The 27,451-nt window shown below is 41.6% G+C and overlaps 2 protein-coding genes and 1 long non-coding RNA gene across 6 annotated transcripts; 2 read left to right on the top strand and 1 right to left on the bottom strand.

Moving 5' to 3' along the window:
* Positions 1 to 24,716, bottom strand: LOC112976894. Of its 4 annotated transcripts, XR_003257213.1 has the most exons (7): positions 24,681 to 24,716; positions 21,739 to 21,963; positions 15,649 to 15,748; positions 14,863 to 15,011; positions 14,625 to 14,717; positions 1,471 to 1,594; positions 1 to 287 (listed from the first exon to the last, which is right to left on the bottom strand). It is a non-coding gene; the product is annotated as an uncharacterized LOC112976894 (long non-coding RNA). The 4 variants fall into 4 exon arrangements; XR_003257215.1 differs by lacking the exon at positions 24,681 to 24,716 and having other exon boundaries at positions 15,649 to 15,763; positions 21,739 to 22,659; XR_003257212.1 differs by lacking the exon at positions 24,681 to 24,716 and having other exon boundaries at positions 21,739 to 22,657.
* ZBTB1 (zinc finger and BTB domain containing 1) lies at positions 1,688 to 7,483 on the top strand. The gene is made up of 2 exons (XM_026088616.1): positions 1,688 to 1,703; positions 4,210 to 7,483. Exon 2 carries the CDS (start codon positions 4,230 to 4,232, stop codon positions 6,363 to 6,365), a length of 2,136 nt encoding a protein of 711 aa, XP_025944401.1. The 5' UTR covers positions 1,688 to 1,703; positions 4,210 to 4,229; the 3' UTR covers positions 6,366 to 7,483.
* Positions 24,717 to 24,848: 132 nt separating the features above from the next.
* On the top strand, positions 24,849 to 27,400 carry HSPA2 (heat shock protein family A (Hsp70) member 2). The gene has a single exon (XM_026088660.1). The coding sequence runs from the start codon at positions 25,117 to 25,119 to the stop codon at positions 27,019 to 27,021; it is 1,905 nt and encodes a 634-aa protein (XP_025944445.1). The 5' UTR covers positions 24,849 to 25,116; the 3' UTR covers positions 27,022 to 27,400.
* The last annotated feature ends 51 nt before the right edge of the window (positions 27,401 to 27,451 follow it).

Here is a 27,451-nt window from a genome sequence, read left to right as displayed (position 1 = left end):
AAGGTAGCTGAATTAATACTGCATTGGAATGCTTAATTATGGCACTTAAATTTGAAACCTTGTTTTGTTTTTATAAAAAGGGTCTGTTTTTATTCTAATGCTTGCTTTTCTTTCCAAAGCAAACTTCAAAAATAGTTTGCAACACCAAACCACCCACATGGGTGATAAATGCAGATTTCTGCCATTTTAGCAATTAAAGTAACAAAGTAATGGTAAATGATGCTTCTCTGAAGGTTTCCTCTTGATGAGAAAGAGCTTGTCAGCAAACCCCTGGTGTTTGGTGACCACTGTGAGGGAATGGCCAAATGGCAAATTCAGACTTCAGTTCCAGGTTCTGAGCAGGTGAACACTATCACTTTTTTCTGCCCATTTCCCAGCCAAAAGGTTGTCCCCGTCCCACCCCCCTGCCCCCTCCTGCCCTAGCTCCTGTGATTTGGCTCTTTCCCGATCCCTTACTCAGGTGGTTTCCTTCCCCCACTTTAGATCCTCATTGCATCCATCTTTTCATCCTGCTACTGCCTCTGGGTCCTGCTTTCCTCCTCTTGCCTCAGTATTCCCATCCAGCCTGGGTCATCCTGGCCAACTCCCATAGCTTTTCCTCACTCTTTCCGCTCATGCCCTCACAGTTCCCAGTCTCCATGTATTTTCACTACGTTGACTCCTTGATCTGGCTCTTGTTAACCAGAACCAGCATCTTTTCCTTCGGACTGCCAAGACAAATGCTGAAAACGCAGCAGAGAGCACCTGCGTGTGCTCGGTTTCGTGGTGCACAGCAATCGCTAGCGAGCTCTGCACCAATTTGTGACTCTGTGGAGGTGGCACGAAGCAGAGGTCTGAGTGAAAGGGGCGTTTTCACGCTAGGTGGGATGGCTTAGGCAGGCCCCGTATACAAAGGAGCTGCATGATGATGAAATGTTCTCAGCCAGGCTATAATCTGAGATTTTAGTTACTAACACTACTAAAGTAAGTCTGAAGTGTGAACAAATTGATAATTCCTCTTCCCCGCCCAAAGCTTATAGCTTGGCCAAATTAGGCAGGTTTTCACATTGTGACAACATATCTAACACTTGGCACCCCTTTGCATATGAAGTCTCTCTTCAAAGGTTTCTGAAGAGAATTTTTTTTTAATTTAAAAGAAAGTAATAATGTAGATGTATGAAAGTTTTCTCTTAGCCTCATTCTTGGAACTGTTTTGGGTGAAATCTTCTGGAAAAAAAATCAGTCCAAAGCAGACAAATTTCAAGGAAACTTTTGCCTTTGCTAGCTGAGATGTGTTAAAGTTTTAAATTGGCCAAAACAGCCTCTCCTAATGGGAAGTGTTGGCAAGTGTAAATACATAGTTACATACAGCAGGTTAACACAGAATCCAGAGGGAGGATGCCAGTATTTATATTAACATAGATAAGTTTAAACATTTTCTGTGCTTTAATACTTGCTTGTCATACCTCTGTGGCCATCTGAGCACCTTACCTTCCTGTTCAAGCAGACTTAAGCTCAGGCTGCTTCTGTCCAGAGTGGTGGTAGGAGATACGCATTGCCAGTATGTCATTTTTGCATATCAGGACTCAAGTGCTGAAAGCTCTACAGAGTTCTCCTGTCAAAAGAGGAAATATCTTTCACCTTTTTCAAAGAAGAAAGAAAATCAGAAAAGATGTGTTGGCTGCCAGGTCATTTCCACTGTTTTGACATGCCCCCATGTGCAGGTGTGTGCCGATAGTTTGTGACCACCTTTCTGGTACAGGCTTGCTGCTTGTACTGCTGTTTTTCTGTTAGAAGACACAGCAGAATACTTTCAGTGTACAAAGAGTTATTTTTTAAATGAAAAATTCAAACTTGCCATTGTATGGGGAAAAGAAGATTAAAACCAGCACTTCTAAGTTCTTCCTCTAGCAATCCTGAGCCTTTTCTTGTATTGATGGCAGTTCGCACCAAGAGGCCAGCAGTGTGTTAGACTGCATCTTCTCACTATTTCTTGTTGTTTTTCAATCTAATAATGTGGAAGTTGAAGTCAATTCTTTGCTAATATTCAGCTGTTATTCTTAATACTTACATGTAACTCAATGTGCGGTGTCAGGTATCTGATGAATTACCTCAAATCCCAAACACCTTAGCACTTGGAAGCATGTGAAGTGATGCCGAGAGCTTTGTCGTTATTCACAGAAACATCTGAAGTTAGCAAAGATTTGGACTAGAATCGATTTTTCTGTAGAAAAGGCATGAAATTATTTCAGAGATTTTTCTATATCCAAAGCCATCCTTTTGCACGTTAGTAAGAAAACCAATTAATGAATTTCATGTAACAAGTTATATTTCAACAGTGGACATAGTGAGCCAAGCTGGTGAGAGAACTGTGGCAGGGTGTTCACTTTGAGTTTTGGGGTTGGAGGATTGGGTTCAACCCAAGTCTGAAGGTTCCTTTTGCCAGCCAAGGTCGTGTGCTGGTGACGATCCAGAAATACTGCTGTATGAATTTGCAGGAGGGAACATGACTGGGCAGGGGTGAGTGTTTGCTCGTCTAGAGAGCCTGAACGCGTTGCTTCCACAGTTGTCCCTGATAAAATGAAGAAAGAGCGCAATGACTAATGTCAGGTCTGCTGCTTAACGAGCCAGATGACACCACTGACTTGTGAATTCAACACTGTAATTGTGGAATTGAATTTCTCTGCCCATATCCTAGCCTCTAGGAGATGTAAGCTGTCAGGGAGGTGATGCTGAGGGAATAAGAAAAAATCAGGGAGCATTTCTGTGTGGGTTTTTGTTGTTGTTGTTTGTTTTAATTTTGGACAGCTGAAAGAATGGAGAGATGATATTACTGTCACAAAGCAAGCCATGCATTTCATTAGGAAGTATATTAAACCGTGTTTCGTATGTTGTTTGTTAGCTTGTACTTTATTTATACAGATCTCTTACAGTTATTTCTATTGTTTGCAATAGCCTTTCACAATGTTGAGAATGCCAACTGTTGCTTTAGGCTTTTCTTTTCAATTAGGGTGCTCTTTATGCCTTCTTTTGCTTTCTCAACCCCCCTTCCTGTGTTTTCAGTAGGGATTATATACATCAGTAAAGATTTCTGAAAATGAGCAGTGACTGGCTATTGTAGCTGGCTTACTTGGTTACAGTTTACCTTCTGTAAATCAAATGCACACCTCCTGTTCACAAGACCTTTCTTCTGAATATTTTTATTACCATAAAAACAGCACATTTTCWTTCTCTTTTCTGTTAAGGCCAAGTTAGCCCTTCCATTTTGTAACACCCTTCAGCACTGAATGAACTTTCCCTCTAGCCTTTACAGATTGTCAAGGCTTCATTTCCCTGTGGCTCCATCTCCRGCTTGCAGACCTTCACGGTTCTCCGTTGCTGAGTTTTTCTCTGTCCAGTCTCCCATCTAAATGCTCTGGTTATGTTACACTGCTCTGAAGGAGTGGTTTTGAGAGCAGTTGGAGGCACAGCGTGCACCACTTCCTGCCTCTCTGCAGTCCATGTGGCTGTCGCACAGCTAGCCTGGTGACCATTTGCAGCATGTTGTAGGTGGGACCCGGTCTACCCTGTGCTTTCGAGAAGGCGTTTGTTTGCAGTTCTGGTTTGCAAGATGCCTGCCAGATAAAGTTGAGAATGTCTCTGAGTTGCCCTAATGTTCAAAAAGTGATGTAGCCTCTGTGGACACTTCACTGATGTATCTGTTTAGTTTCCTTAAATGGGGGGGGCTGAGCCAGGCCTGTTTTCCAATAATCTGTTCCATCACATCCCTTAGACTGACAGGTGAAAAAGGCAAGTTGAGACTAAACAATGATTTCTTACAGTCAAGCTTGTATAGGCGTTGTCCTGGGACCATTTTATAGACGTCTACCCTATTAAGTTTTTGAAGTTCTGCATCCAGAATTCATATCTGAAAATCTGGGCTGTAAAACTTTGGGATGTATTTGCTAATTTGTATTCTAGCTGCATTATTCTGTCATATATGTGGTGGTTATGTTTATTAGCTTACTAGTATTGTAAGTCTAATTGTGAGAATATGGAATTATGGATGTTTTCATTGGCATCAATATTCTTAAGTAGTTACCAACAAAGATCTCCAGATGGTAAATTGTACCACAAACAGTGTGCGAATAGGAAGATCTAGAGAGGAAAAAGATGGCAGTTCCTGCCTACACTTAAGTAAATTTTGCTTTGTGTGCTCGTAGTATAACAGATGTCTTCTTCTTTATGCAGGGCTATAACTGAAGTACAAGATGGCAAGAACCAGCCACAGCAACTATGTCCTTCAGCAGCTAAACAACCAAAGAGAGTGGGGCTTTCTCTGTGACTGCTGTATTGCTATTGATGATATTTATTTTCAAGCACATAAAGCAGTCCTTGCTGCGTGTAGCTCTTATTTTAGGATGTTTTTCATGAACCATCAACACACTACAGCCCAGCTGAATCTAAGCAACATGAAGATTAGTGCCGAATGTTTTGATCTCATTTTACAGTTCATGTATTTAGGAAAAATTATGACAGCCCCTGCCAATTTTGAGCAATTTAAAGTGGCCATGAACTATTTACAGTTGTATAATGTACCTGAATGTCTAGAAGATATACAGGATACAGACTCGTCTAGTTTAAAATGTTCATCTTCTGCTTCTAGCACCCAGAATAGTAAAATGATATTTGGCGTGAGAATGTATGAAGACACGGTTGCTAGAAATGGCAGTGAAGTGAACAGGTGGGGCATGGAGCCGCCAAGTTCAACAGTAAATACGTCCCATAACAAAGAACCTGATGAAGAAGCTTTGCAGCTAGGCAGTTTCCCTGACCAACTATTTGATGTCTGCAAAAAAAGCACCACGTCCAAATTCTCTCACRCAAAAGATCGCGTGTCCCATTCACGCCGTTTTGGAAGAAGCTTCACCTGTGACAGCTGCGGGTTTAGTTTTAGCTGTGAAAAGTTACTGGATGAGCACGTGTTAACGTGCACTAACAGGCATTCTTACCAAAGTGCCAGGTATTACGGTGCTGAAAAAATTGACTTTAATGAAAAAGACTCTTCTTCTAAAATACTCTCTGGACAAGCAGAAAAATATAAAGGGGACACAAGCCAAGCTGCTGATGATTCTTCATCTCCTGTGTCAAACATTACAAGCAGAAAAAGCAGCACAGTTGCATCAGAGACATCAGGTGAAGAAGGAAGTCGAGCCTCTGAGAGGAAGAGGATTATCATCAAGATGGAACCAGAGGACAATCCTGCAGATGAGCTGAAAGATTTTAATATTATTAAAGTGACAGATAAAGACTGCAATGAGTCTTCTGACAATGATGACCTCGATGATGAACAGGAAGAGCCGCTTTACAGATACTATGTTGAGGAAGAGATCAGGGAGAAGAGAAATGCTCGGAAGACTTTAAAACCCCGTTTATCCATGGACGAGGATGAAAGAAAGTGTTTAAAAAGTCCACGGCACCTTAGCAGGAAAGCTCCTTCAGTGCAGGAAGATGTGGAGAATGCTCCCTGTGAACTTTGTGGGCTAACAATCACCGAGGAAGATCTATCCTCTCATTATTTATCCAAACACATAGAAAATATATGTGCTTGTGGCAAGTGTGGTCAAATACTGGTCAAAGGTAAACAGTTACAGGATCACGCACAGACCTGTGGAGAACCCCAGGATCTGACCATGAATGGTATAAGAAATTCTGAGGAAAAAATGGACTTGGAAGAAAACGCTGAGGAACAGTCAGAAATAAGGGACATGATGTTTGCAGAGATGCTAGAGGACTTCAGGGACGGTCATTTCCAAATGAACAGTCTTCAAAAAAAACAGTTATATAAGCATTCTGCATGTCCTTTCCGATGTCCTAATTGCGGTCAGCGTTTTGAAACCGAAAACTTAGTGGTTGAACATATGTCAAACTGCCTAGAGCAAGATCTGTTTAAGAATTCCATTATGGAAGAGAATGAAAGAGATCACAGACGTAAGCATTTCTGCAATCTTTGTGGGAAAGGATTTTATCAGCGGTGTCACTTGCGGGAACACTATACTGTTCATACCAAGGAAAAACAGTTTGTTTGTCAGACATGTGGGAAGCAGTTCTTAAGAGAACGCCAGTTGCGGCTCCACAATGATATGCACAAAGGAATGGCCAGGTATGTCTGTTCCATTTGTGATCAAGGAAACTTCAGAAAACATGACCATGTACGGCATATGATATCTCACTTATCAGCTGGAGAGACTATATGCCAGGTCTGCTTTCAGATATTCCCAAATAATGAGCAACTGGAGCAGCACATGGATGTTCATCTGTATACATGTGGAGTATGTGGAGCAAAATTTAATTTGAGAAAAGATATGAGATCTCACTATAATGCCAAGCATTTGAAAAGAACATAAGCATAAACATCCTGTTAAAGCATTAAGTTGTCAGCAGAGAGAACACCAAAGCAAGGCATACAGTATAGTAGACAAAAATTGAAAAAATTATTGAAAATAAGTCTCTTTTTTATTATTTTTTTAAGACCCTCTTAATCATAGGTGTCTATTTAGGCTCATTAAGTATATAGCTTTGAAAAACATCATGTGTTTAATTATTACATTTTCACTGTTTCCTAATATCAGTTTCTGTTCTTAATTTTATTGTTTTACTAAGTAGATATACAAATCATTATTTTTAAACTGTAGATTAAAAGCACAATGTTACCCCTTCACTGACTGCTATTAAACAGTTCTCCGATCCATGTCCATAAGATGAGTGCTTTAATATTTCCCTGTGTTGTTTCTTCATGTGAAAATTTTAGATCACAGTGATTAACATGCAAGAGCAAAATTGTTCATAATCCTCAAGTCAATTTTGAAAATTAAAAACAATGCCAAGAAATAATCCTTTGCTCTCTGACTCTGCTGTAAGGGCAGAGCCGGCTGTCCCATTCCTCTGCTTCTTGGCTTTGTGGAAATTTGCATCCCACTGCTCAGAACACGTAGGCCCAGTTAAACCTTGCAGGCTTGAACTGGTGTGCACGAAGGGAAAGGGAGTTAATGACTGTCAYGATAACCAAGGAGTTTCCAGCTGACTGGTCATTTTCCAGACTTGAAATACTAGCAGAACTGTAACGGGCACTTCTGCTGAACAACTGATGTTGGCCTTTTGTTTTCTATCTGTACCTATGTGGGTATATATAATCTGCTTATCATAATATCTGAGGGAAGAGTGGTTATGGTGAATTGCTAGGAATGCAGAATTGTGATTTGCGTTGAAGACTGCATTTCTCAACCTAGTTGTAAATGGGTGCCTTGCTGTTTTTGTTGGAAAGTTAAAAGTGGGATGGGTGTGAAGATAGTCCCATTGCTTTGGGGGGAGGGGGGGGAAGGGGGAGCGCGGCTCATGTGAACCTTAGAATTTTTGTTTCTTGTTTTCATGATACTTTCTGAATGTTCTGTTTTTCAACAAGAATATAACAAGAAAAGACTGCAGAGTTTGCTTAATAAATGTAAAGACGTTTTATGCCTTTTAAGATTTTTTTTCCTGATTTTAGCATAGCCCTAATCTGTGTAGCTTGTCTCAATTTAATTGAATTTAAAAATCCTGCTATGTGTCAGCTGACATCAATTCAGCAAGGCTGTTTGGCTTTGCAAGAACAACTGGCTTTGACTATTAGGCACCAGCTGTCTAAATGTTTGCCAAGTGCATGATTTTTAATGGGGGAAAAAGCATCCTAGTATTAAGTGGTGGAGAAAACTGTTAAAAAGTAAAACCTAGCAATACTTTCTCCTTGCAAATCTCACTTTATCAAAGAGAGCAATAACACTGTCCCCCTATTGAGCCATGGAGAGAGAAGAGTAATTTAGATGACCTTACATGTCAGTGGTGGAGTTGAGAATAGAAGCCAGGAATTGAAGGCTCAGTCCAGGGCTTTCACTGCTGTGTCATTGCTAGGATTGAGTTTTGACACCTCACTGTTTCAATTACGAGAGATATGGAGCTCGTAAAGCAAGATGTTAGACTATAYAAAGAAACTAAAGCAGTGGATTATCTCCACTATAATCATCTAAGTTAGTGTCAATTCTCTTATATTTATTCATTTTTAAATGTGCATTTGAATTTCTCGATTGTTGGAGATGTTGATCTCTTCTAAGGCACAGTGATGGAGAAGGGAGTAGCCCAGCGACGAGGCTTCAGTTCTGAACTTGCGGCTAGCTCCGAGAAGAGTGCTTCAGCTGCAGTTTGGACCTTTAGCGTTTTGCCTTAACTGCTCGGTCCTACTTTTTTTTTTTTTGTTTGTATAGTGCTGAAGCCAACCAAGTCCTAAGTAACACTGGGACAGAAAACACCACTGACATTAATGCACGCTAGCATTTCAGTTATTTCAAAGCTTCTCCCTTCCAAGGGATTTATTCCACATTTCCCATCCCAGACTGAACTGAACTGAAGCTCAGCATGTAAATGTTCGAAGAATAATCAGGATGGCTATTTTAATGCTCTTTTAGCACTGGAATCAGTGATAAGGAGGTGATTATAAGCATCTTCAAAAGACAAAATATTTAACTATGTACTAGGATTGTCTTTGAGATGAATAGTCGGTCAAGGCAAGTGCTGTAGTAGGAGGGGGGGAGCTTAATACACTTAACATMCTAATTCTCTGACATTCAGGTTACCTCTCCAGACACCAACTCCAGCTGAACTGTGGAAAAGCAGCTGAGGGAGGCAAGGGCGAGGACTGGAGGGTGCAGGAGAGTTGACAGGAAAGCCTTGCGGCACTGGGTGGGCTGGGAGATCTGGGAAGCTCACTGGGGGATGGAGTGGCGGACAAAGGCTGGCGGGGCCTAGGAGAAGAGAGAAACAGCCATGCAGTGGGAAGCAGATGGGAAAAATTCCAAAGGTGGCATGGAGAGGGAGCCTGGCGGAGTGGATAAAATGTCCTGTAGATGCCTCAACAGAGTGAGTACGCCTGGGCTCGGCTGGCAGAGCTGGCAGCCGGGACTCCGCTTGCTACGGCACAAGCTCCCAGCGCAGACTGTGCGCCGAGTGTGAACCGGCCTGGTGCTGGAAGTGCTGCAGCAGAACAGCAAAGTTGAGATTAAAGATTTTGTTGGGATGCAGGACTAGAGAAAAGGAGGAGGTGACTTCTGCAAATTCAGAGATCATTCCAGAATACAGTCAAGGGCTAACAGTATTTTACAGCCACTTCTGCTCTGAGTCAAGAGCTCTTGTTTAAAATGTATCGATCTGAACTGACCCGAAMCCCCAAAACTTTCACAAAAACAATTCACTTCCTAGTGTGAGTAGGCCGGCCAACTAAAGAAACTAAATTGAGGAATTAGGAATGATGGTATTTATGTGTACTATCTTCCTTTACGAACAYTCTGGAATATCTCTCTTTTTCCATTTTAAGCTATGCTGTAGTAACCTTTCCCTTCTCAAAGAGGGTTTGATATAGCTGTCTCTAACATTTAATACCTTTCCTACTGAACTTGAATTAATGTTTTTCCTGCTCTTATGAAACAACAACAGTTCCTTGGAGTTCACATGCATGAATGTCCAGACTAATGCTCAAAAAGAGCATGAACAGCACTGCAGGGAAGCTCAGAGTGGATCTGTTTGTTTGTAGGCAGAGAAATACAAAATGACTGAAATAGCCCAGAAAGTGATAAAGGAGAAAATCTGAGAACAAATCAAAGGTACTAAGGAATAAACAAGACAGCCTAGCCTGGCTTGTGAGTAGGTGAGGAGAATATTTATGGTGACCTGAAAGTATGCACAGGAACAGCACTGGAATATTGAAGAAAAGGGCTGGCGTGGCAGGAAGAATTTGGGTGGTGAGACCCCAGGAAGGGGTGGGTGCCAGCCCACCTGGTGCTGGGCGCTCCTGCGAGCAGAAGTGTTCTCCCCAGAATGTCACCATGCCGGCAGGAGCCCAAAATGACAGTGTTTCAGCTCTCCTACTGTGATATCATTAAAAAAATTACTGCAGAGACAGAGAACAAAAGCAGACCTGAAAGAACAATTGCAGCTACAATATCCTAGAAGTCTTATGGTTACTTGAAAGGTAGTGAAGGGGAAGCAAAAATACTTCATTTAGAGTTCTGTTTCCTCTAACAAATTTGTACTTTTCAGTCATCCTAACAGAGTTCCTTTTATCTCCTTCTTGCACTAGACAGCGTTAACGTAAAACCTGTAAAGTGCTTACAGATCCTTCAGAGTGGACCTGTTATCACATTTGTACAAGGTATAGACAGAAAGAGGCAAGGACTTGCTGGATGTTCTGCCTTATATTTTTAAGTGATTTGTTATTCTTAGTGGTAGAGGATCTCTTTTGGTTATGTTGTTTTTCTCATTTTGGTAGTGGTGTAGGCTACAACTCTGAAAAATATTTTATTAGTAGCCTGCCTAGCTCTTAGCTTTCAGGATTTGTTGAAAAGTTACAAAGAAGGAATTCATAATGATCTGGAATGAGCTTTAAAATATAACAAAAGCTGTCAAGCTTCTTTTTCAGTATCAGAGGGGCAGTTTCAAATGTTAAAATTATATATACTTGTAAGTGCTTATTGGGAAGTAGTTAATTCAAAGACTATTCACGTTTGTGTATAACAATATTTGTAGTTAACAGGTCTGTGGAGAAATCTTGATTTGAATAGACTAGAATATCACAGTACTCAGAATTATAAGAATTTCAACTTTTACTAGGGGGTTTCTCCATTTAATATTTTCAGTTAATGGAGAAAATACAATTCAGCATATTTTTATTTCAAAGCTGAAGACAGAAAATACACTGCCCTTGAGACTATATTAAAAATGTATTGTTATAGAAGTGAATAATTTGACTACACTATTGTATTTGAACACATTAGTGCTAAAAGATCAAGGATATCTCAGTTATTGATAGGATATACGTGAGTTCCTGATGGTGCTACCTTGAGTACTGGCAACCCTTTCCTCCTCCCCACCTAGCTTAGCTCTCCTATCCGTTGTGTGCCACCCCCTTTGTTGTTCCAGCACAAGTTTTTATATAGTTTCACAATGACTGGGCTCAAACAACAGACTTTTTTTTCCCTCCCTATGGGGCTATCTTTCTGCTGGATCAGTTCCCCACTGTGCTTCACTCGCTAGCTGTGCATCCAATCTTGTGCCAGCACAACAGGAGTGATATGAGGGGAGAAATGAGTGTCTGGAAGGGGGCTCCTTTGCTTATATGAGCTTAAGCACAGCTGCTGCCAGAAGTGAAAGCACAGCCTGAGCGTTGCTCAGTCTGTCTCCCCCAAGCATCCTCGTGGAAGCTGTGTTCTTAAGTTCATCTATTTCCTGATAAGGAAAAAAGGCAGTCCAGCCTCTCACATACGAAGGAGACACATCCACGCTATCTGCCCTCTTTATGAGAACTGGAAACCTTCCTGTATTCAGCTCACCCCTCAAATATGCTCTGGAGCTTTCTTTGTCTTGAAATAGACTGCATAGCGCTCCACACCAGTGGCTTAGCGTGGTTGGCCTGGGCCCCCAGCCAGGCGCGAGCTGGGCCCYGTGTCCGGCCAGCCACCAGTAATTGCTCCCACCTTCGCCTGCCACGGTGCCCTCCAGCTACGGCCCGGCTGCAGCTGTGCCRCTGCCCACTGGACAGCGGTGCCTCTGCTCACCCTCTGTCTGCCCCCCACCCCACTGCTCCTGCCGAGCACGTTTGTTTATTTTATGATAACGGGAGACAGTCATCTCGTTTTGGTCTAATACCGAAAACTCAGGAGAATTCCTTGTGTAAGTTAAGGAGATACTGGTAGTAGCGGATAATATTCCAGCGTGTCTGCTTCTGACTTTTAGGTGCTTCCCAGTCTGAAAGGGTTAAGAATCAAATACTCTGACTTCCCCAATTCTCAGTTGGTTTGAAACTTGTCACAGACTTAAAGACCTACACGACGAAGCATGACTAATTTGACTTTATAAAAGTCTGCTGAAGGCTAAAAATTAGGAACATGCTTTTAAAAGCTGACACTTCTATAGTTCTCAGCGGCTGTAAACCCATTTTCTGAGTTGTCTTCCAACTTTCAAAAAACTTCTAAAATAACATGTCTCAAGAATATACTGCATAGTGATATTAGGTTGAGATTTTGAAGGTAGAAGATGCTAGAAAACAGAACAGATTTTATAAATTAAATTTCTTCTGCCACTTTTACAGAGTCACTTCTGCAATTCTGGAATTAATTGTGATCTTATTTTTTCAAGAAGAAAGACAAATCTTAATTTGTTACAGGGCAATAGAGCACATAGCTCAGAAGTCAGTTCATTGTGACTCTAAATGTTCAGCCCTGAAAGAAACAGTCTGTGTTCCTTTTCATATACTTGAATGACTAATATCTACTTTACAAGGGAAATGCTATCAGAACTTTCCTTGTATTGGTTTTGTCCACAAATGTCTTGTAGTTTTTTTCTTTAATTTGTAGGAAAACAATATTGTGCATCATAGAGAAGCTGTTTCCAGCAATCTGTGCGCATTTCCTATGAAAACGTAGTTGAAAACATATTTTTTAAGTTTCATATGAATGCATTCAAGGGAAAATAATAAAATTATGAGATGAGAAATCAGCACATAGTCAGACAAAGGTCAGATTTTAACTATCCATTTGTTTTGCCTGTGTGGCATGGAACATCTCGTCCTCAGAACCTACAATTTCAGACCTGTTCAGTGCCCTCGATTCTGGTGAAAGTCAGAGGAGCACCTCTGAAGAGCAGCAGTGAAGTATTTTCACATGGCCCATATTAATAATCCTTTTATAAAATACTCATCTGTTCCATTATGGAGAAAAAATACAGTTTTAACTTGTCTTAGTCCTTACAATTTAGAGAAAACAAAAGGTTTAATCCTTTCCTGTGTCTTTTGGCATATGAGAACTATAGTAAATCTTCCTCCAGCAACAACCACAAAAACAATGCTGCTTCTAGCATTTCCTGTGGGAGAAAAAAAAATCTAGCCCTTTCAGAGCCGTTCAAGAAAGAACTTCCCTCTCAAGTCCTGATGCTGTTATTGTTTTTACCCAAATTAAACTGTGACTGTCATCAATGAGATTTTTGGGTGTCAATTTTTTAGGTGTAAATAAGAGATGATCGCAGATAAGTATGTCCTGTGGTTCTGTAGACACCCCAAAACTCCTGACATGGAATGAGAAGAGAGCATTCCTCAAAGGCCTCCAAATCTGGGAAGCCCTGTGGATTGTGGGAAATCCACTGGAAATCAGGACTGTCTCTAAAGCCTGGGTTCTCAACCTGTCTCCCTAGCTATAAGGCACAGAGCCATCAGTGTCAGTGCATTACCAAGGTCTCTGCAGCAGCGGTGTTGCTAATCTGAAAAATGCTAAAATCCAAAAAATCAGTCTTTTCCTCCATCTCTTCTCTCCCCTCCCCAAATCAGAAGGTTGCTTTTTTCAAAATTCATCATTTTGGCTCTTCTATTTGCTTTCGGGTTTCTGAAATGTGATGATATGCTGTCTTCCTTTTACAGCAATGACTAGGGCTAAAACCTCACCTTTTAAATGATTCTCACATGTTCATTTGAACCTGCTGCTTTAAAATATAAACATTAAAAGTAGTGAGAGTTGGAGACATAACTAATACCTAAATTGGGGGTTGTCATCAGAAGGACTTCTGCTTCTGGCTCCCTCAAAAATGAATGGGAGAAATAATGTAATTGTAGTGTCTTCTCCACAGCAAAAGCCCCAAGACCATGAAAGTTTGTGAAAATACAGGTACATGGGCTATAAACAGAATTTGCTAAGTACTGTGTATTACTTTTGGTTTTGGCAACAGATACAGCAGACTGATGGTGTCTGTTACGTTCCTTCCTTTTACACAAGAAGTTGTTAGAGCATTTATTCAGGATGGTGCCTCTGTTTCCTCCCTGCCTACAGGGTTCCTATCTCCCAGAAGAGAGTCCCAGCCACTCAACTACTGAGATTCTGGTCTCTTGCCAGTGGTTATTTAATTATTTATACAAAGTGGAAGCATTTCAAGAGATGAAATCTAGAATATCCCTCTTTCAGGAAAAGGACAGCTATGACAGTTACTGTACAGGGAGCAAATACAGAATAGAATCCCTTAGAGCAGACAAAGAAATGGACTTAATACCTCCCACAGCCCAGGCGAGAGCTGATATCTATGAGCTGCATTGCTATCAGGTAGATTAAACCTAACTCTGGTACACTTGCATATCTGTAAAAACATATTTGTAAAACACATCCTGGGTGTCTGGAATTATGAGGATAAGCCCCACCTGTTATGCTTGGGGACAGGGTTGTGTTTCACTTAAATTTTACTAGCTCGTTCTAACATGGTCATTTCTGCCACAAAACACAGAGCTCCTGATGAACAGTAACTACAAAACCAAAATATAAGACACAAGAAATCTTACAATGTAATTGCTACAGTTCCTTCTGCTTTATTTTGCTTGTGCAAACAAATAGTTAAATAGCTCAAAGGTGGTTTCCTTTGGAGAATGTGTTTATTTGATCAAATTCAGTGTGGCCTAGACCCCAAATATAAATTCTAGTTTCAAACAAAGCACTACTGTAGAACTAGTCTGTGGCCTTCTAGACCTCATGAACTATGTTGGTTTGTTACAGAGTCAAAATAAAGCTGTCCCTTAAAACACATACATTAACTCCATGTCTTTCACTCACCACAATCTTTTCTCTCCGATCTGCTTTTTCTTCCAATCTGCTTTTTCTTCCAATCATTGGGGCTGTGCCACAATCATGAGGAACCTGCTTGAACTATAGAGTTCTTAATAAAAAGCATATATGGTATGAACAGAACATCCTGCCTACTTTAATCATTAAAGAACAGGCTTTGGGAGCTACTGCTACTATTTACTAAGCTTGAAGCTCTACAACTGTCAGATTTTAGAACAGGACTTACCTTTTATTCGTGATTCCCTTCATATTCTAGAAAGCAGGGTGAGGAAGAACAACAAGGGTTCTCCTCTTCCAAGTGGAGCCCGGAAGATCTTGCTAGTTTGGGGGCTTTTTTGTCCATAGCTGGCTGAATCTTCAGACTTCTGATATATGCTTTAAGCATTAAAAAAGCATTATTAGTACATTATGAGATAGGCCAAGTTCACCCACCTAATGTAACAAACTCATGCAAATGCCACAGAGTACAGGAACCTGGTTATGCCAAATCTGGGGAACTATCCTTGATTATCTCCAGTTCCTCCTTTCATTTGTAAACTTCCAACTAATCACAACTTTCCTGTGACTTCTATGAAGTGGAAGAAACAGCATCTCTTATAATATCTATGAAGTGCTTAACTTTTTGCAGATGTTAACGTATTCCTGTGATGGGGACGTATGGGCTCCATCTGGTGGCTAATTTAAAATACCTATATTTCTATTTAAAAAGATGAAACAGTTCTACAGTTTAGCTGAGTTTAATGTGTGAAGATTGTAGGAACAGATCCTCTTGCAGCTGTGCTTTCCTTTACAACTGCTGTTCTTAGGGTAACTAGACAATTTTAGAGACTGGGAGTAGGACACAACATTTCACCTCTAATCTAGCTCACTGTGGACTAAAAGCTATTACCAATGCCAGCTGTTCATTTGTGTTCACAGTTCTGTACGTAAACCATACCACCACAACTGACATTGAGTATTTTTGCAGTCTCATCAGAAAAATTGAATTTAATATTCACCAAAGGCAACCCACCTTCCCACACTCAGAGATGACCTCTTGCAGGACAGTTGGTGTATTTGAGTGTGGTGGTGTAGAGAAGCAGCTCAGTCATGCCTCATGAGTTGCRTATGATCTGCAAATAAGAGATCTTTGACTGTAAAATGCAGGCCAGCACCTTAATAAACATTGATTTTAAATACTGATATTGCCTGGGGTAAAAAAAAAAAAAAAATGTTTGCATGTGTACTGTGATTAGAGTACTTTTTTTCTCCTTTGCCCGCCGGGGTAGCATGAACTCAGCCCAAGTCCAGCTGTCTACAAATGCCATCTGACCTTGAAAAAAAAGGGCCTCCCAGATGACTTCTTTGCCCAACATCAAATACATGACACTGCATAAAGAGCAGATACCATATACAGATGATTCTGGGCCAGGCATATGCTGTAAGGGCCCGGCCACGTGTCGGATGGGCGCATCCTAGAATGCGCTCTGAAGTGTGGAGCACCACTCTCACGACTTCCCCCTCAAAGGCATGCCAGCAAATTCGGCCCTGAGCTGGCCTTGAGGATGCTCTAGCAGGTAAGTAATATAGACAGTTGATAAAGCTGCTTCACATGCAGCCTCAAAGCCGTTCCTGCTCTGCAGTGTAGACACAGCCACTTGGTCCAATGATGCCATGATGTACATAAAAACATCAAGTGTAAATTAGTAGATACCTGAAAGCAGTACAATAGCATACTTTGTAAAATGTGAGTGACATATCCAGAGAAAGAAAGTGGTGTACCTGAGAGGATTTTTTTTAAATGTTATATACACATGTTCCAAAGTTATTGACTGCTTTTATTGGATACAAAACTGCTCCATTTGTCATAAATTAATCTGGTCCACAGAGACATACAGGAATCATAAATGTTTGTATCATTAGGCTGCATCTAACCCAAAATTATAATTTGAGCGTTAACTAAATGCCTAATAGTCACCTCTGAGTCAGGCAAGTAAAAGACAACAAAAATAAATGAAGACGCATATATGAAGCAGTATGAAGAAGTATTCCAGTGCGATGGGTGTTCCAAGCTATGAGAAGATCAGTCTGAAGGGAAATAATGCTCTTGCAACTGCTTGAGCATCCACTAAACCAAGCCATAAACCACTGTTGGAAAGAAACAAATACAGAGCAAAAATAACTTCTGGGAGGCCTGGGAGGTGTTTTTCTTCAGCAAATCTTTAGTAGTTTTGAAAATGGAAGGCAAAGGAGAAAGAAACACTGAAACGAATGAAAAGTTTGTGAAACAAGAGCAGGACATTGTTTAAGGTTAAGTTGTGTTTTGGTGGGGTAGGGGTTGAGGGAAATGAACCCTATGGCTTTTAAGCAGAGTTCCCTACCTCGGTGGGTGCTTTGAACGTAACTGAAGGATGGGTATTTACAGCAAAACCAAGCCATAGTGAGGTGGGAGGGGCCACATCATGCTAGCAAATACAGTACTAGAATGTGGGCTTCTGACTTTTAATAATTTTCTTGCATTTCTTTTCTGCATGGCAGTAGTGAAATAGGGACTTCTAAGCTTCTGAACAACTGAGAGAACCAGGTTTGAAGAAGACATGAGGAAGAACCGTTCAGCAAAAGATTTCTTAAAAACTCAGAACCGTGTGTGCCAGATCTGAATTGGCATCATCACTGCTTTTTTGACATACCACTTGCAAAAGACGCCAAAGCAGTCAAATTAGAACACTCAGTAAAAGTTCTTTTGGACTCTTTTCTATACTATAAAACTTACCTCCTTGTGACTATCATTTACATATGTCAAAAACTAACTGAAGTTTCTTTTCATGGAGCAGATAGCCCAAAGAGGCAGATGCCAGGTGTTAAGGGCGGCACTCAAATGAGTTTGCAAAGGCTGTTAATCATGCTGGACTGCTCCTTTTTCTGAAATGAGGTTTACTGACTAAAACTGGTCAGACTTTTTAGTTTAAACATTAGAAGTGTATTTAGTGGTGAACTAAAACTCATGCATTTTCAGACAGTTACAATGCTAAACTAACAAATGTTAAAGAAATAATTTGTTTTAGTCTGGAGTACAAGGTGAAAAAAACCTTGAAAACTGAGCAAAAAGGGTCCCTGAGGAAGGACAGGATGGTGAGAAAGATCCAGCTGACTTTGACTCCCCTTGCCACCATCATCATCATTTGCAAGCTGAAGAGGACCTTCCATGCAGCACAGTGCTTAAATATGGAGAGTAAAGAAATGGTGCTCTGGTCTTATTACAAGAATGGTGAAAATTTGTGACCAACAAGGAGATGAGTAAATGTGAAATAATCTTCACAGGGCACAGTGTGCACTTTGTTCTGGATCTAAACCTTCCAAAAGCTGGCTGGAAGAAGAGAATAAGGCATTCATGTTCAGATTTGAGCATTTCAGGAATCCTAGTATTTCCAGCTAAGCTAATGGGAAAAAGGCAAAACAAGGCAGTCAATGTTTCAAATTCAGGGCCAGCATGGATTAAAAAACAGTACTAATTTCCTTTGCTCCCCCAGACAACAGTGGATCAGATTGAGACTTGTAAGCAGGCTAAACACGCTGAACTATATTCTGCTGTAGTTATGCATCTTACTAATTCTAGTTGTGACTATAACAGGATGTTTCATTGTTCAGTATAACTGTTATCTCAAGAAGAGTCTGTCCACAATTTTATTTAAAATTGGCATTATTTTTGTTACTGTTCTTATAAAGTGTGTAAAATATTGTCTGTATTGCAGCTTGTATAGGGCATGTGTCTTTGCTTGCTTTACKCTTTTTGAGTTTATAAAGTTGCTATATAAATGCAAGATGGTCAGATATCTTTGAATGTGGTTATTTAATCTGATTACATAGCCCTGAACATTTCATCATATAGATGTTTAAGGTATCAGTGGCGTTAACATATAACATCTTACACATTAATATAGGCATTATAAAAACCTTCAGTACAATACTGGAATGCTGACACTTCTGTCACATTGGCTGCTCTAGAATAATGGTAAATATCTAGAAATAGGTGACTAATGGGTGAATATCTAGAAACAGCCAGATACCCCTGGAGAACTACTCCGGGAAAAGGCACAATATAGCTGGAAAAATCTAATAGAAAATGGAATGACCTTTCCATAAAGACCAGGGAAGTTGCAAAACTGCGAGGACCTTCATGAAACAGAGGACAGAAGAGAAAAACGCTTATAGCATCACCTAAAGTTAGGCCTAGAACTACTGGGCCAAAGCAATTTTTTTAAGTGTAGGAAGTCTAGAACAGACTGTGACTGTTTTGTATCTTAGCAATTATTTGCAGTTTATGTAAAGTATCAGTGAAGACATTCCAGGTTAGTTTTCATTATCTTTAAAACTTAATCTGTGCTTTGATACAGTATCTTTAATAAAATGTTCTTACAAGTCTGCTTATTATTCTCATTTAATTCCATCCTATGCCCAAGTTAAAAAAGCCCCAGCAACAAGGTGAGGTTCTAATTAGCATCTGCTTCATCTGATCCTGAATTTTTCCCATCCACCTAATAAGAATGACAAGGGGGAAAACTGAAACGAGTAAAAATGAGAAAATAAGAGAAACTCGTAGCAGCTACAGCTCAATTTTCATCAAAGTTCTTCAAACTAAGCATTAAAGTGAATCAAAGCGATGAATCAAATCATATTGATTTGCAAGCATGAAGCATTGATCTTTGACTATATTTACAGTACACCATTTTCTTTCTTTAAGACTTATCACCATTTTCCAGCTTTGCAGTAATGGCCAATACTATGAGTATTTTGTTTAACCCCATTCAGAGCAGGTCTAGAAAAAAAATCAGTATTTTCATTTATCCATCGCCATCACCATTTATCTATCCTTCAGAAACTATCCTTTTAATATTTTCAAACAAGACCAAGCAGAGTTAGACTTCATACTAGAAGACTAGAATACAAATAATCTTGGCAAGGTGAAGAGGTGATCTGAAAACTTAAGATGTTACTTAACAGGAACAAGTGCAAGTTGGAATCGTTAGCTATGTAAGTAAGGAACAGCTGCCTAATTTCCATTGAAAAGAAACTGTCCTACACTGGATCAAATTCTAAACATAAGTCAGCAACATCATGCTGTTGCAAATAAAGATAAAAACTGAAATGTCTAAACCGGAGTATAAGCTGGTCCTTCAGGACTTGTAAGGCCTGAGCTAGTAGTGTCTCCATGCAGAGAATTCAGAAGCAGCAATGAGAATGCCTAGAAGTCTAGAAAATATTGCCTTTGATGACAGATTGAAAGATTTTAGGTCATCCTACAGAAGAGAGGGCAGAAGGGAAACATGATGATTTTTACATACATAGAAGACGGTTGTAACGAAAAAAGGAATAACATGTTTTCGCACATCCACAACGAACAGCAGTAGAAATAATGGGCTTAAATTGCAACTAAGGATATTTTGGTTTGACACAAAGGGTGGACTAAATGACCTGTTGAGGTGCCTTTCAGATCTGAGTCTACGATGGCTTGCAGACAATCTGTTTCAAAGTCTCCCATTTACTACTATCAATAGAGCTGGCACTGGTGGTAAGAAAAGGAGGCTGTAATTATACAAAAGCAGTCAAGAACTGAAGGTACAAACTGCGCAGCACACCAGTTTATCTAGCTGGTGATAGTAACCTCAGCTTTTAATCATGCCTCAGCAAACTGTCAGAAGTGTATGTAAATAAGACCACTCTAAAACCACTTAATTATAAAATAATTATTCCTTGAAACGTCAAGAGTTAGCATAATCAGTGTTGCCAGCTTTAATGACTTTATTGAGTCTAATCAATCTGATGCAAACTGTTTTCAGTTTTGYGATGGTGTAATCAGCTATTTTACTTTTTAAATACAAAAATCTCTAAAACTTATATGGAAAATCTTTAAAGGGTAATCTGAACATATGCGAAAGATTAAAAAGCCACAAGGCAAATAAAGTCACATGTGTTTTTTAATCTCACAGTTTTAAACTAGGCTTATAATTTTAGAAGATCTGACTCATCATTTCTGAACTTCTGGTTTGGCAATACCAAATTATTGTGCCCTATATTCTGCTATTCTGAATATTTGCATAGCACTGATCACACATTTGCATAATTTGCAGAAAACATGTTACACTGAATTGTAGAATTTTTTTTTCCACACAAAATGAATATTTCTCATTTAAGATCATGCATTGTGGCTACCTTTCAGGGAGTATCTGTCTGGAAGTATATAAGGACAAAATAACACAAAAAAGTTACACAGCACCCCCCAACACACACTGCAATTTTCAATACAACAGTACATTGTCAGAAGAATCTTTTTTCATTTCAAACACTCATATTTCACATCTGAATTCCAATTACTATACATATATTCACAAATATAAACCAGATGAATAGTTTCAGTGATGAAAGGATATTATGACACAGTATTATTTGTACTTAGAACAACTGTTGCTTAGACTTTTCTGAACTGTGACTGATGTACTATAAAATAATTCATTTACCTTCACAGATATAATCTGATTTAAGCTATTTTCTGGATGTTTTTGCTAGGCAAATGGCTAACAATTTCCAGAATTTAAGGTCTAAGATCTTCTGATCATCAAATCTCAAATCCTGTATATCACAGGCCATTACATTTCAACATTCTCATTTTAATGAGCCAAGTAGCTGATGTCTGATTAAACCTTGTGTATTTTTATACTGCATTGCCTTATGAAATATATGGAAATACATTCTTCCTTTTATCCAGATAAAGATAAGGGTTGAGTTCTCAGTTCTGCTCCAGATACTGAGCTCTTGCTTCACTGAAGAAATCTATCATCTTCAATCTGACTGGGTGGTGTGATGGAGAATAGCCTACAGCGTATTACGTTACACCGGCAAGCAGGAGACATGGGTGTATTATTGATCTTAAACACAAATAAGTGGATCAGAAAGAGGCCTGCAGAGTTTCAAGGGTGCAGGTTTCAAGTTACTATCAAAATATGGCTTAAAAATTCAGGATGGGGGAACAACAGCAAATGTTTTGTTGGAGGGAAAATCAGACTTGTGCTAAACCCTGCTCCATAAACCTCACTCTTTAATTTCTGAACCAGTCTGTTTGGCTTACCTGTAGCATGACTGCATATGAAGCAACATAAAAGAAAATCATGCGGCTCTTCCCATAAGAGAGGATGACTGTATAGATGAGTTGGTGCACAAATTGTACTGCAAGTCTTAAGAGAACTGCTGACAAAACGCGGCCTTGGAACAGCTCTGCTGAGAAGACAGAATAAGYCTCATGAGATTTTAGGGGTTGTTCCCTCTAGTTAGACTGGACTTTCTCTAAGGACATCTGTAAGAGATCAGAGATGACGGCAAGAGTATCATGTGAACTTTTGATTATGAACAAAAGTTTAAAAAGCAGCTTAGACCTACACATATAGTTGTATAAGAAGAAAACAGAACCTGTGTACTACTCAACTGGGAAAGAAATACTTCTGCAACAGGATAAATGAAATATTTAGTAGCCTGAGTCTACAAATCTTTTGATTCTTCCAGAGAATGCCCATGATTGTGTCATTTACATCACTACCATTAAAATGGTATGCCCATAACATTCCTCCGAGATATTTTCCCCAAATTTACCATAGCAGAACTACAATTCAAACTATAAAATAAATAGGACGGAGGGAGCACTATCAGGGTAAGAAATAATTCCAACCAATGCAAACACCTCTTTACCAGGTTATCAGTATATCCGGGTATCTGCACAACTGTACTGGAGCCATTTTAGTTATCGGGCCAAGAAAGCTGTCACCCCAAACAAGTTTTGTCTAGAGCTGCTGTACGTATTTTGTACAAGGGCAGATAAATCATATAGCTAAAAGCTCTGGGACAAATTCATGAAATCTCATTTAACCATAAAATCTGTTTGATTACAGATACACCTAGGTGTGATATCTAATTTTGGTGCAGAGACTGTTTATTGTGCTAATCCATATTGTCTTGTTATTTCTTACTCTGTTTTCTGAACCTCATTTCTGTTCTATATCATTTTTGAGGCAGGGACCCTCTTTTTTACTCTGGAATAACAGGGTCCTAGCTTGTATTGTATCTGCAACAGGTGCATTACTGGTGTCCCTAAGGGACTATCCTCACAAGGATTAAATAATAAATAACATCAATTTTTCAACTGACACTGAATTCATCATCCAGCTCTCACTGTATTGCTCTCTGGCATTTCTCTGTGCTCCATATGATCCAATCAACTGAATGAAGGAGCAGTGAATTGCAGGAAGAGATAGTTTAGTGATGAATCAGTCACTGGTCGAACTACAAGAGAAAATGAGGCCCTTCCCATCAAAGAAATATGCATATAGGATATACAGAGAACCTCGTGCGGGGGGTACAGAGAGCTAGCTTACAGTTTCCATTTTCCATTGACCACTTCTGGATTTCTGCAAAGCCAGAACCTCTATATCCAAAAACTGGGATCTTTGGAAAAACAATAGTCATCTAAGTATGTTCTACATTTACTGTCAGAAACTAAAGCTATTCTGTTTAAAGACTACATATATACATATACTACATAAAAGAAGTGGAATCCTCRTGTCATGTAAAAAAGCTTTGAAAAATACCCTAATTAAAACAAGAATGTTTTAAAAAGTGAGTTAGACTATCTGCAATAAGTGCATAAACATACATCACTGTGGTACAGGCTGTAACAGACATTTTCTACCTGGGCTGCTATAACATAATGTTAAAGGCTGGGGCTCAAACTTATGAAAGATGATTTAAGCACACAGGATATTTAATCCTTCTTTCATGTAACACAAAGTCTACAGCTGATAGTAGAATTTCAGCTGCACTTTTAAAGTAGCTATCCGAAAGAAATTATTCACTAATCCTCAGAGGAAGAAAGTTCTCAACATGGTATTTTGCTCTCGTTACTGTAATTGGAATATTCTGAAGTTTCTCTCAAAGTAAGGAAGAACTATTTGGAGGAACCACAGCAGATTTTCATGTTTAATATATTTTCATCAAAGCATTCGCCTAGCTCTGAGTTAATAGCTTCATAGCTTTTGCAATGTAGCTAAATGTAGGCGTGACGACATTTTATATTAGCACAACAGACAAAAATTTGGAGACATTTCAAGAATGGTCACCACGCAGAAATATGCAGCAACAGGGCTCCTAAAACCCAGGCTACTTCTTTCAGAGAGGAAAGCTACGTGCCGTCTCCTTCTCTCTTATACCGGTTTAGGCTACCATTTTGGCAGCAATAAAACTAGTGAAAATGCGCTCCTGTGGTTTCAGAAAGGGTGGCTGGACGAGGGCAGAAACCGCGGGCGGCCTGAAAGGGAGAACTGTGTATCTGCAGCACACAGGGCGGCTGATGCATGAGTCAGTGGTGCCAGGGAGAAGGGACGTATGCAAGCAGGGCTGTCAGCCTGCCAAGTCGAGCCAAAATAAGGCTAAAAACGGCTTCAGCCCTGCTCACCGAGGGACTTGCCTTATGCCCTAGAGGGAGCGTGCGAAGTTACGCGCTCCGCGGAGAATTTTTCCTGGGGCTTGCAGCATGCCGGCCCCGGCCGGGGGTCCCCACGGGCGGGAGGGGCGGGCGCGCCTCGCTCCGCGGCCGTTTCTCCCTGACAAGCAGCGGCGGAAGGCTGGGGCGGGGGAGGGGTGTTGGGGGGGGGAATTTCTACGACGCTGCGACCAAATAAGGGTAAACTTCCCACTCGCTCGCGGCTGGCTGGGAGGCGACACGCCGCGTTTGACTGAACTTTCAGGAATTACAAACACTGCGAGGCGAGCTGCTAACGCGGGCGGCGGCGCCGCGGCCCCCCCCCCCCCACTCCCTCCCCCCCCGGCGCCGGGCACCGCTCGCCGGCTACGTGCCTGCAAGCGCGGGGGGGAGGGGCAGCGCGTGCCCAACGCCGCGCCCCTTGGGAGCGCGAGCCGAGCTGCACCCCGACCCACCCAGAACGGCTCTGCCCGCTGCCCTCCCCCCGCCCCCTCCCTCGGCTGCCCGGCCCCTATTGGATAGTGTTGCCGTCAATCCCCTACCGTGCGCCTAACGTCCACTAGAACTTTCTAGCAGAGTTTGGGGCGGGGGCGGGGCAAGAGAGAAGTGAGCGCGGTGATTGGCGGAGGGAGGTGGCGCACGGTGGAGCCCTAGACGGATCGAGAAAAAACAGGAAGAAACGCGCTCTGGCCCCGGTACAGCGAAGAGGGTTGGGCTAAAGGGGGGCGCCACAGTTCTGATTGGCCAGGAGGAAGGGGGCGGGGGTTCTGCTGCAATTCGCGGAGGCGATTGGYCAGTAGTGGAAGGCGGGCGACTAGATTGGACAGCAGGGTTCTGGCAGGTTCCAGAAGAAGGCTGCGTGCGCTATAAAAGAGGCGCAAACAGCCCCCAACGGCACATCGCATCGCAGATAGGAGCGAGCAGGAGTGGTGGGAGGAGCGAACGTGAGTGAGTAGCTGATTTGAAAAACCTGTCATCATGTCTGGCAAAGGGCCGGCAATCGGCATCGACTTGGGCACTACATATTCCTGCGTGGGTGTCTTCCAGCATGGCAAAGTGGAGATCATTGCCAATGACCAGGGCAACCGCACCACACCCAGCTATGTGGCCTTCACTGATACCGAGCGTCTCATCGGTGATGCTGCCAAGAACCAGGTGGCTATGAACCCCACCAACACCATCTTCGATGCCAAGCGTCTCATCGGCCGCAAGTATGATGACCCCACAGTGCAGTCAGACATGAAGCACTGGCCCTTCCGTGTGGTGAATGAAAGTGGCAAGCCAAAGGTGCAAGTGGAGTACAAGGGTGAGATGAAGACCTTCTTCCCAGAGGAGATCAGCTCCATGGTACTTACCAAAATGAAGGAGATTGCTGAGGCTTATCTGGGCCGCAAGGTGCAGAATGCTGTTATCACAGTGCCTGCTTACTTCAACGACTCCCAGCGCCAGGCCACCAAAGATGCTGGTACCATCACTGGCCTTAATGTGATGCGCATCATCAATGAGCCCACAGCAGCTGCTATAGCGTATGGCTTGGACAAGAAAGGTACCCGGGCTGGAGAAAAGAATGTGCTCATCTTTGACTTGGGAGGGGGCACTTTCGATGTGTCCATCCTCACCATTGAGGATGGCATCTTTGAAGTGAAGTCCACAGCCGGTGATACCCATCTGGGTGGGGAGGACTTTGACAACCGCATGGTGAACCATTTTGTAGAAGAGTTCAAGCGTAAGCACAAACGTGACATTGCTGGCAATAAGCGAGCAGTGAGGCGGCTGCGTACAGCTTGTGAGAGAGCTAAGCGCACTCTCAGCTCTTCCACCCAAGCTAGCATTGAGATCGACTCGCTCTACGAGGGCATTGACTTCTACACCTCCATTACTCGTGCCCGCTTCGAGGAGCTCAATGCTGATCTCTTCCGTGGCACGTTGGAGCCAGTGGAGAAGGCCCTGCGTGATGCCAAACTAGACAAGGGTCAGATCCAGGAAATAGTGCTAGTGGGTGGCTCCACTCGWATCCCCAAGATCCAAAAGCTGCTACAGGACTTCTTCAATGGCAAAGAGCTCAACAAGAGCATCAATCCAGATGAAGCTGTTGCTTATGGCGCTGCTGTGCAAGCAGCTATCCTCATGGGAGACAAGTCTGAGAACGTGCAGGATCTGTTGCTGTTGGATGTCACCCCTCTGTCCCTGGGCATTGAGACAGCTGGTGGAGTGATGACCGCTCTCATCAAGCGTAACACTACCATTCCCACCAAACAAACCCAGACCTTCACGACCTACTCGGACAACCAGAGCAGTGTCCTGGTCCAGGTGTACGAGGGTGAGAGGGCTATGACAAAGGACAACAACTTGCTGGGCAAGTTTGATCTAACAGGCATCCCCCCAGCGCCCCGTGGAGTCCCCCAGATTGAGGTCACTTTTGACATAGATGCCAACGGCATCCTGAACGTCAGCGCTGTGGACAAGAGCACGGGTAAAGAGAACAAGATAACAATCACCAATGACAAGGGGCGCCTTAGCAAGGATGACATTGATCGCATGGTGCAAGAAGCAGAGAAATACAAAGCAGAGGATGAAGCTAATCGAGATCGGGTAGCAGCCAAGAACTCCCTCGAGTCCTACACTTACAACATGAAGCAGACGGTGGAGGATGATAAACTGAAGGGAAAGATCAGTGACCAGGACAAGCAGAAAGTGCTTGACAAGTGTCGGGAGGTGATCTCTTGGCTCGACCGCAACCAGATGGCTGAGAAAGAAGAGTATGAGGACAAGCAGAAAGAGCTGGAGAAACTTTGCAACCCGATCGTCACAAAATTGTACCAGGGAGCTGGYGGGGCTGGGGCAGCTGGCTCCGGAGGCCCAACCATTGAAGAAGTAGATTAAATAGGACTGAAGTATAGACTGGTTTATGGACAGTCACTCCGTTCTCTGCTTTATTTTTTTCTAACGTTTAAGAAAAACGTCATTGCCAATAACAGAGTTTATTCTGTTGGGTGTGTATAAAGGCAGATCTTTCAGCTTGGTTTTGATAAAAGGGAAGGCACCTCCTGCTTTATAAGGTTAGTAATAGCGAAGTTTTGTTAATTCAGAAGCAGCTATTTGTATTCTGGATGTTTGTCTCTGTGTCTCTTCTAAAGTAACCACTCGACTGTTGCAGTTGACAAGTTTCAAGTTATGCATGAAAATCTTTACGAAAGATTAAAAATGCCAAATTCGGCTTCTGGAAACTTTGGTAACAAATAAAACGTATTTAAAGCATAAACTTATCTTTCCTGCTGTCTGTCAAGGGGCGATAGCGGTGGGGGAGGCGGCG

This window comes from Apteryx rowi, unplaced genomic scaffold (assembly GCF_003343035.1).
Source record: "Apteryx rowi isolate R43461 unplaced genomic scaffold, aptRow1 scaffold_78, whole genome shotgun sequence".
NCBI lineage: Eukaryota > Metazoa > Chordata > Aves > Apterygiformes > Apterygidae > Apteryx > Apteryx rowi.
Note: the sequence above shows the minus strand (reverse complement) of the source record. Positions and strands in the feature narration are given on the sequence as shown.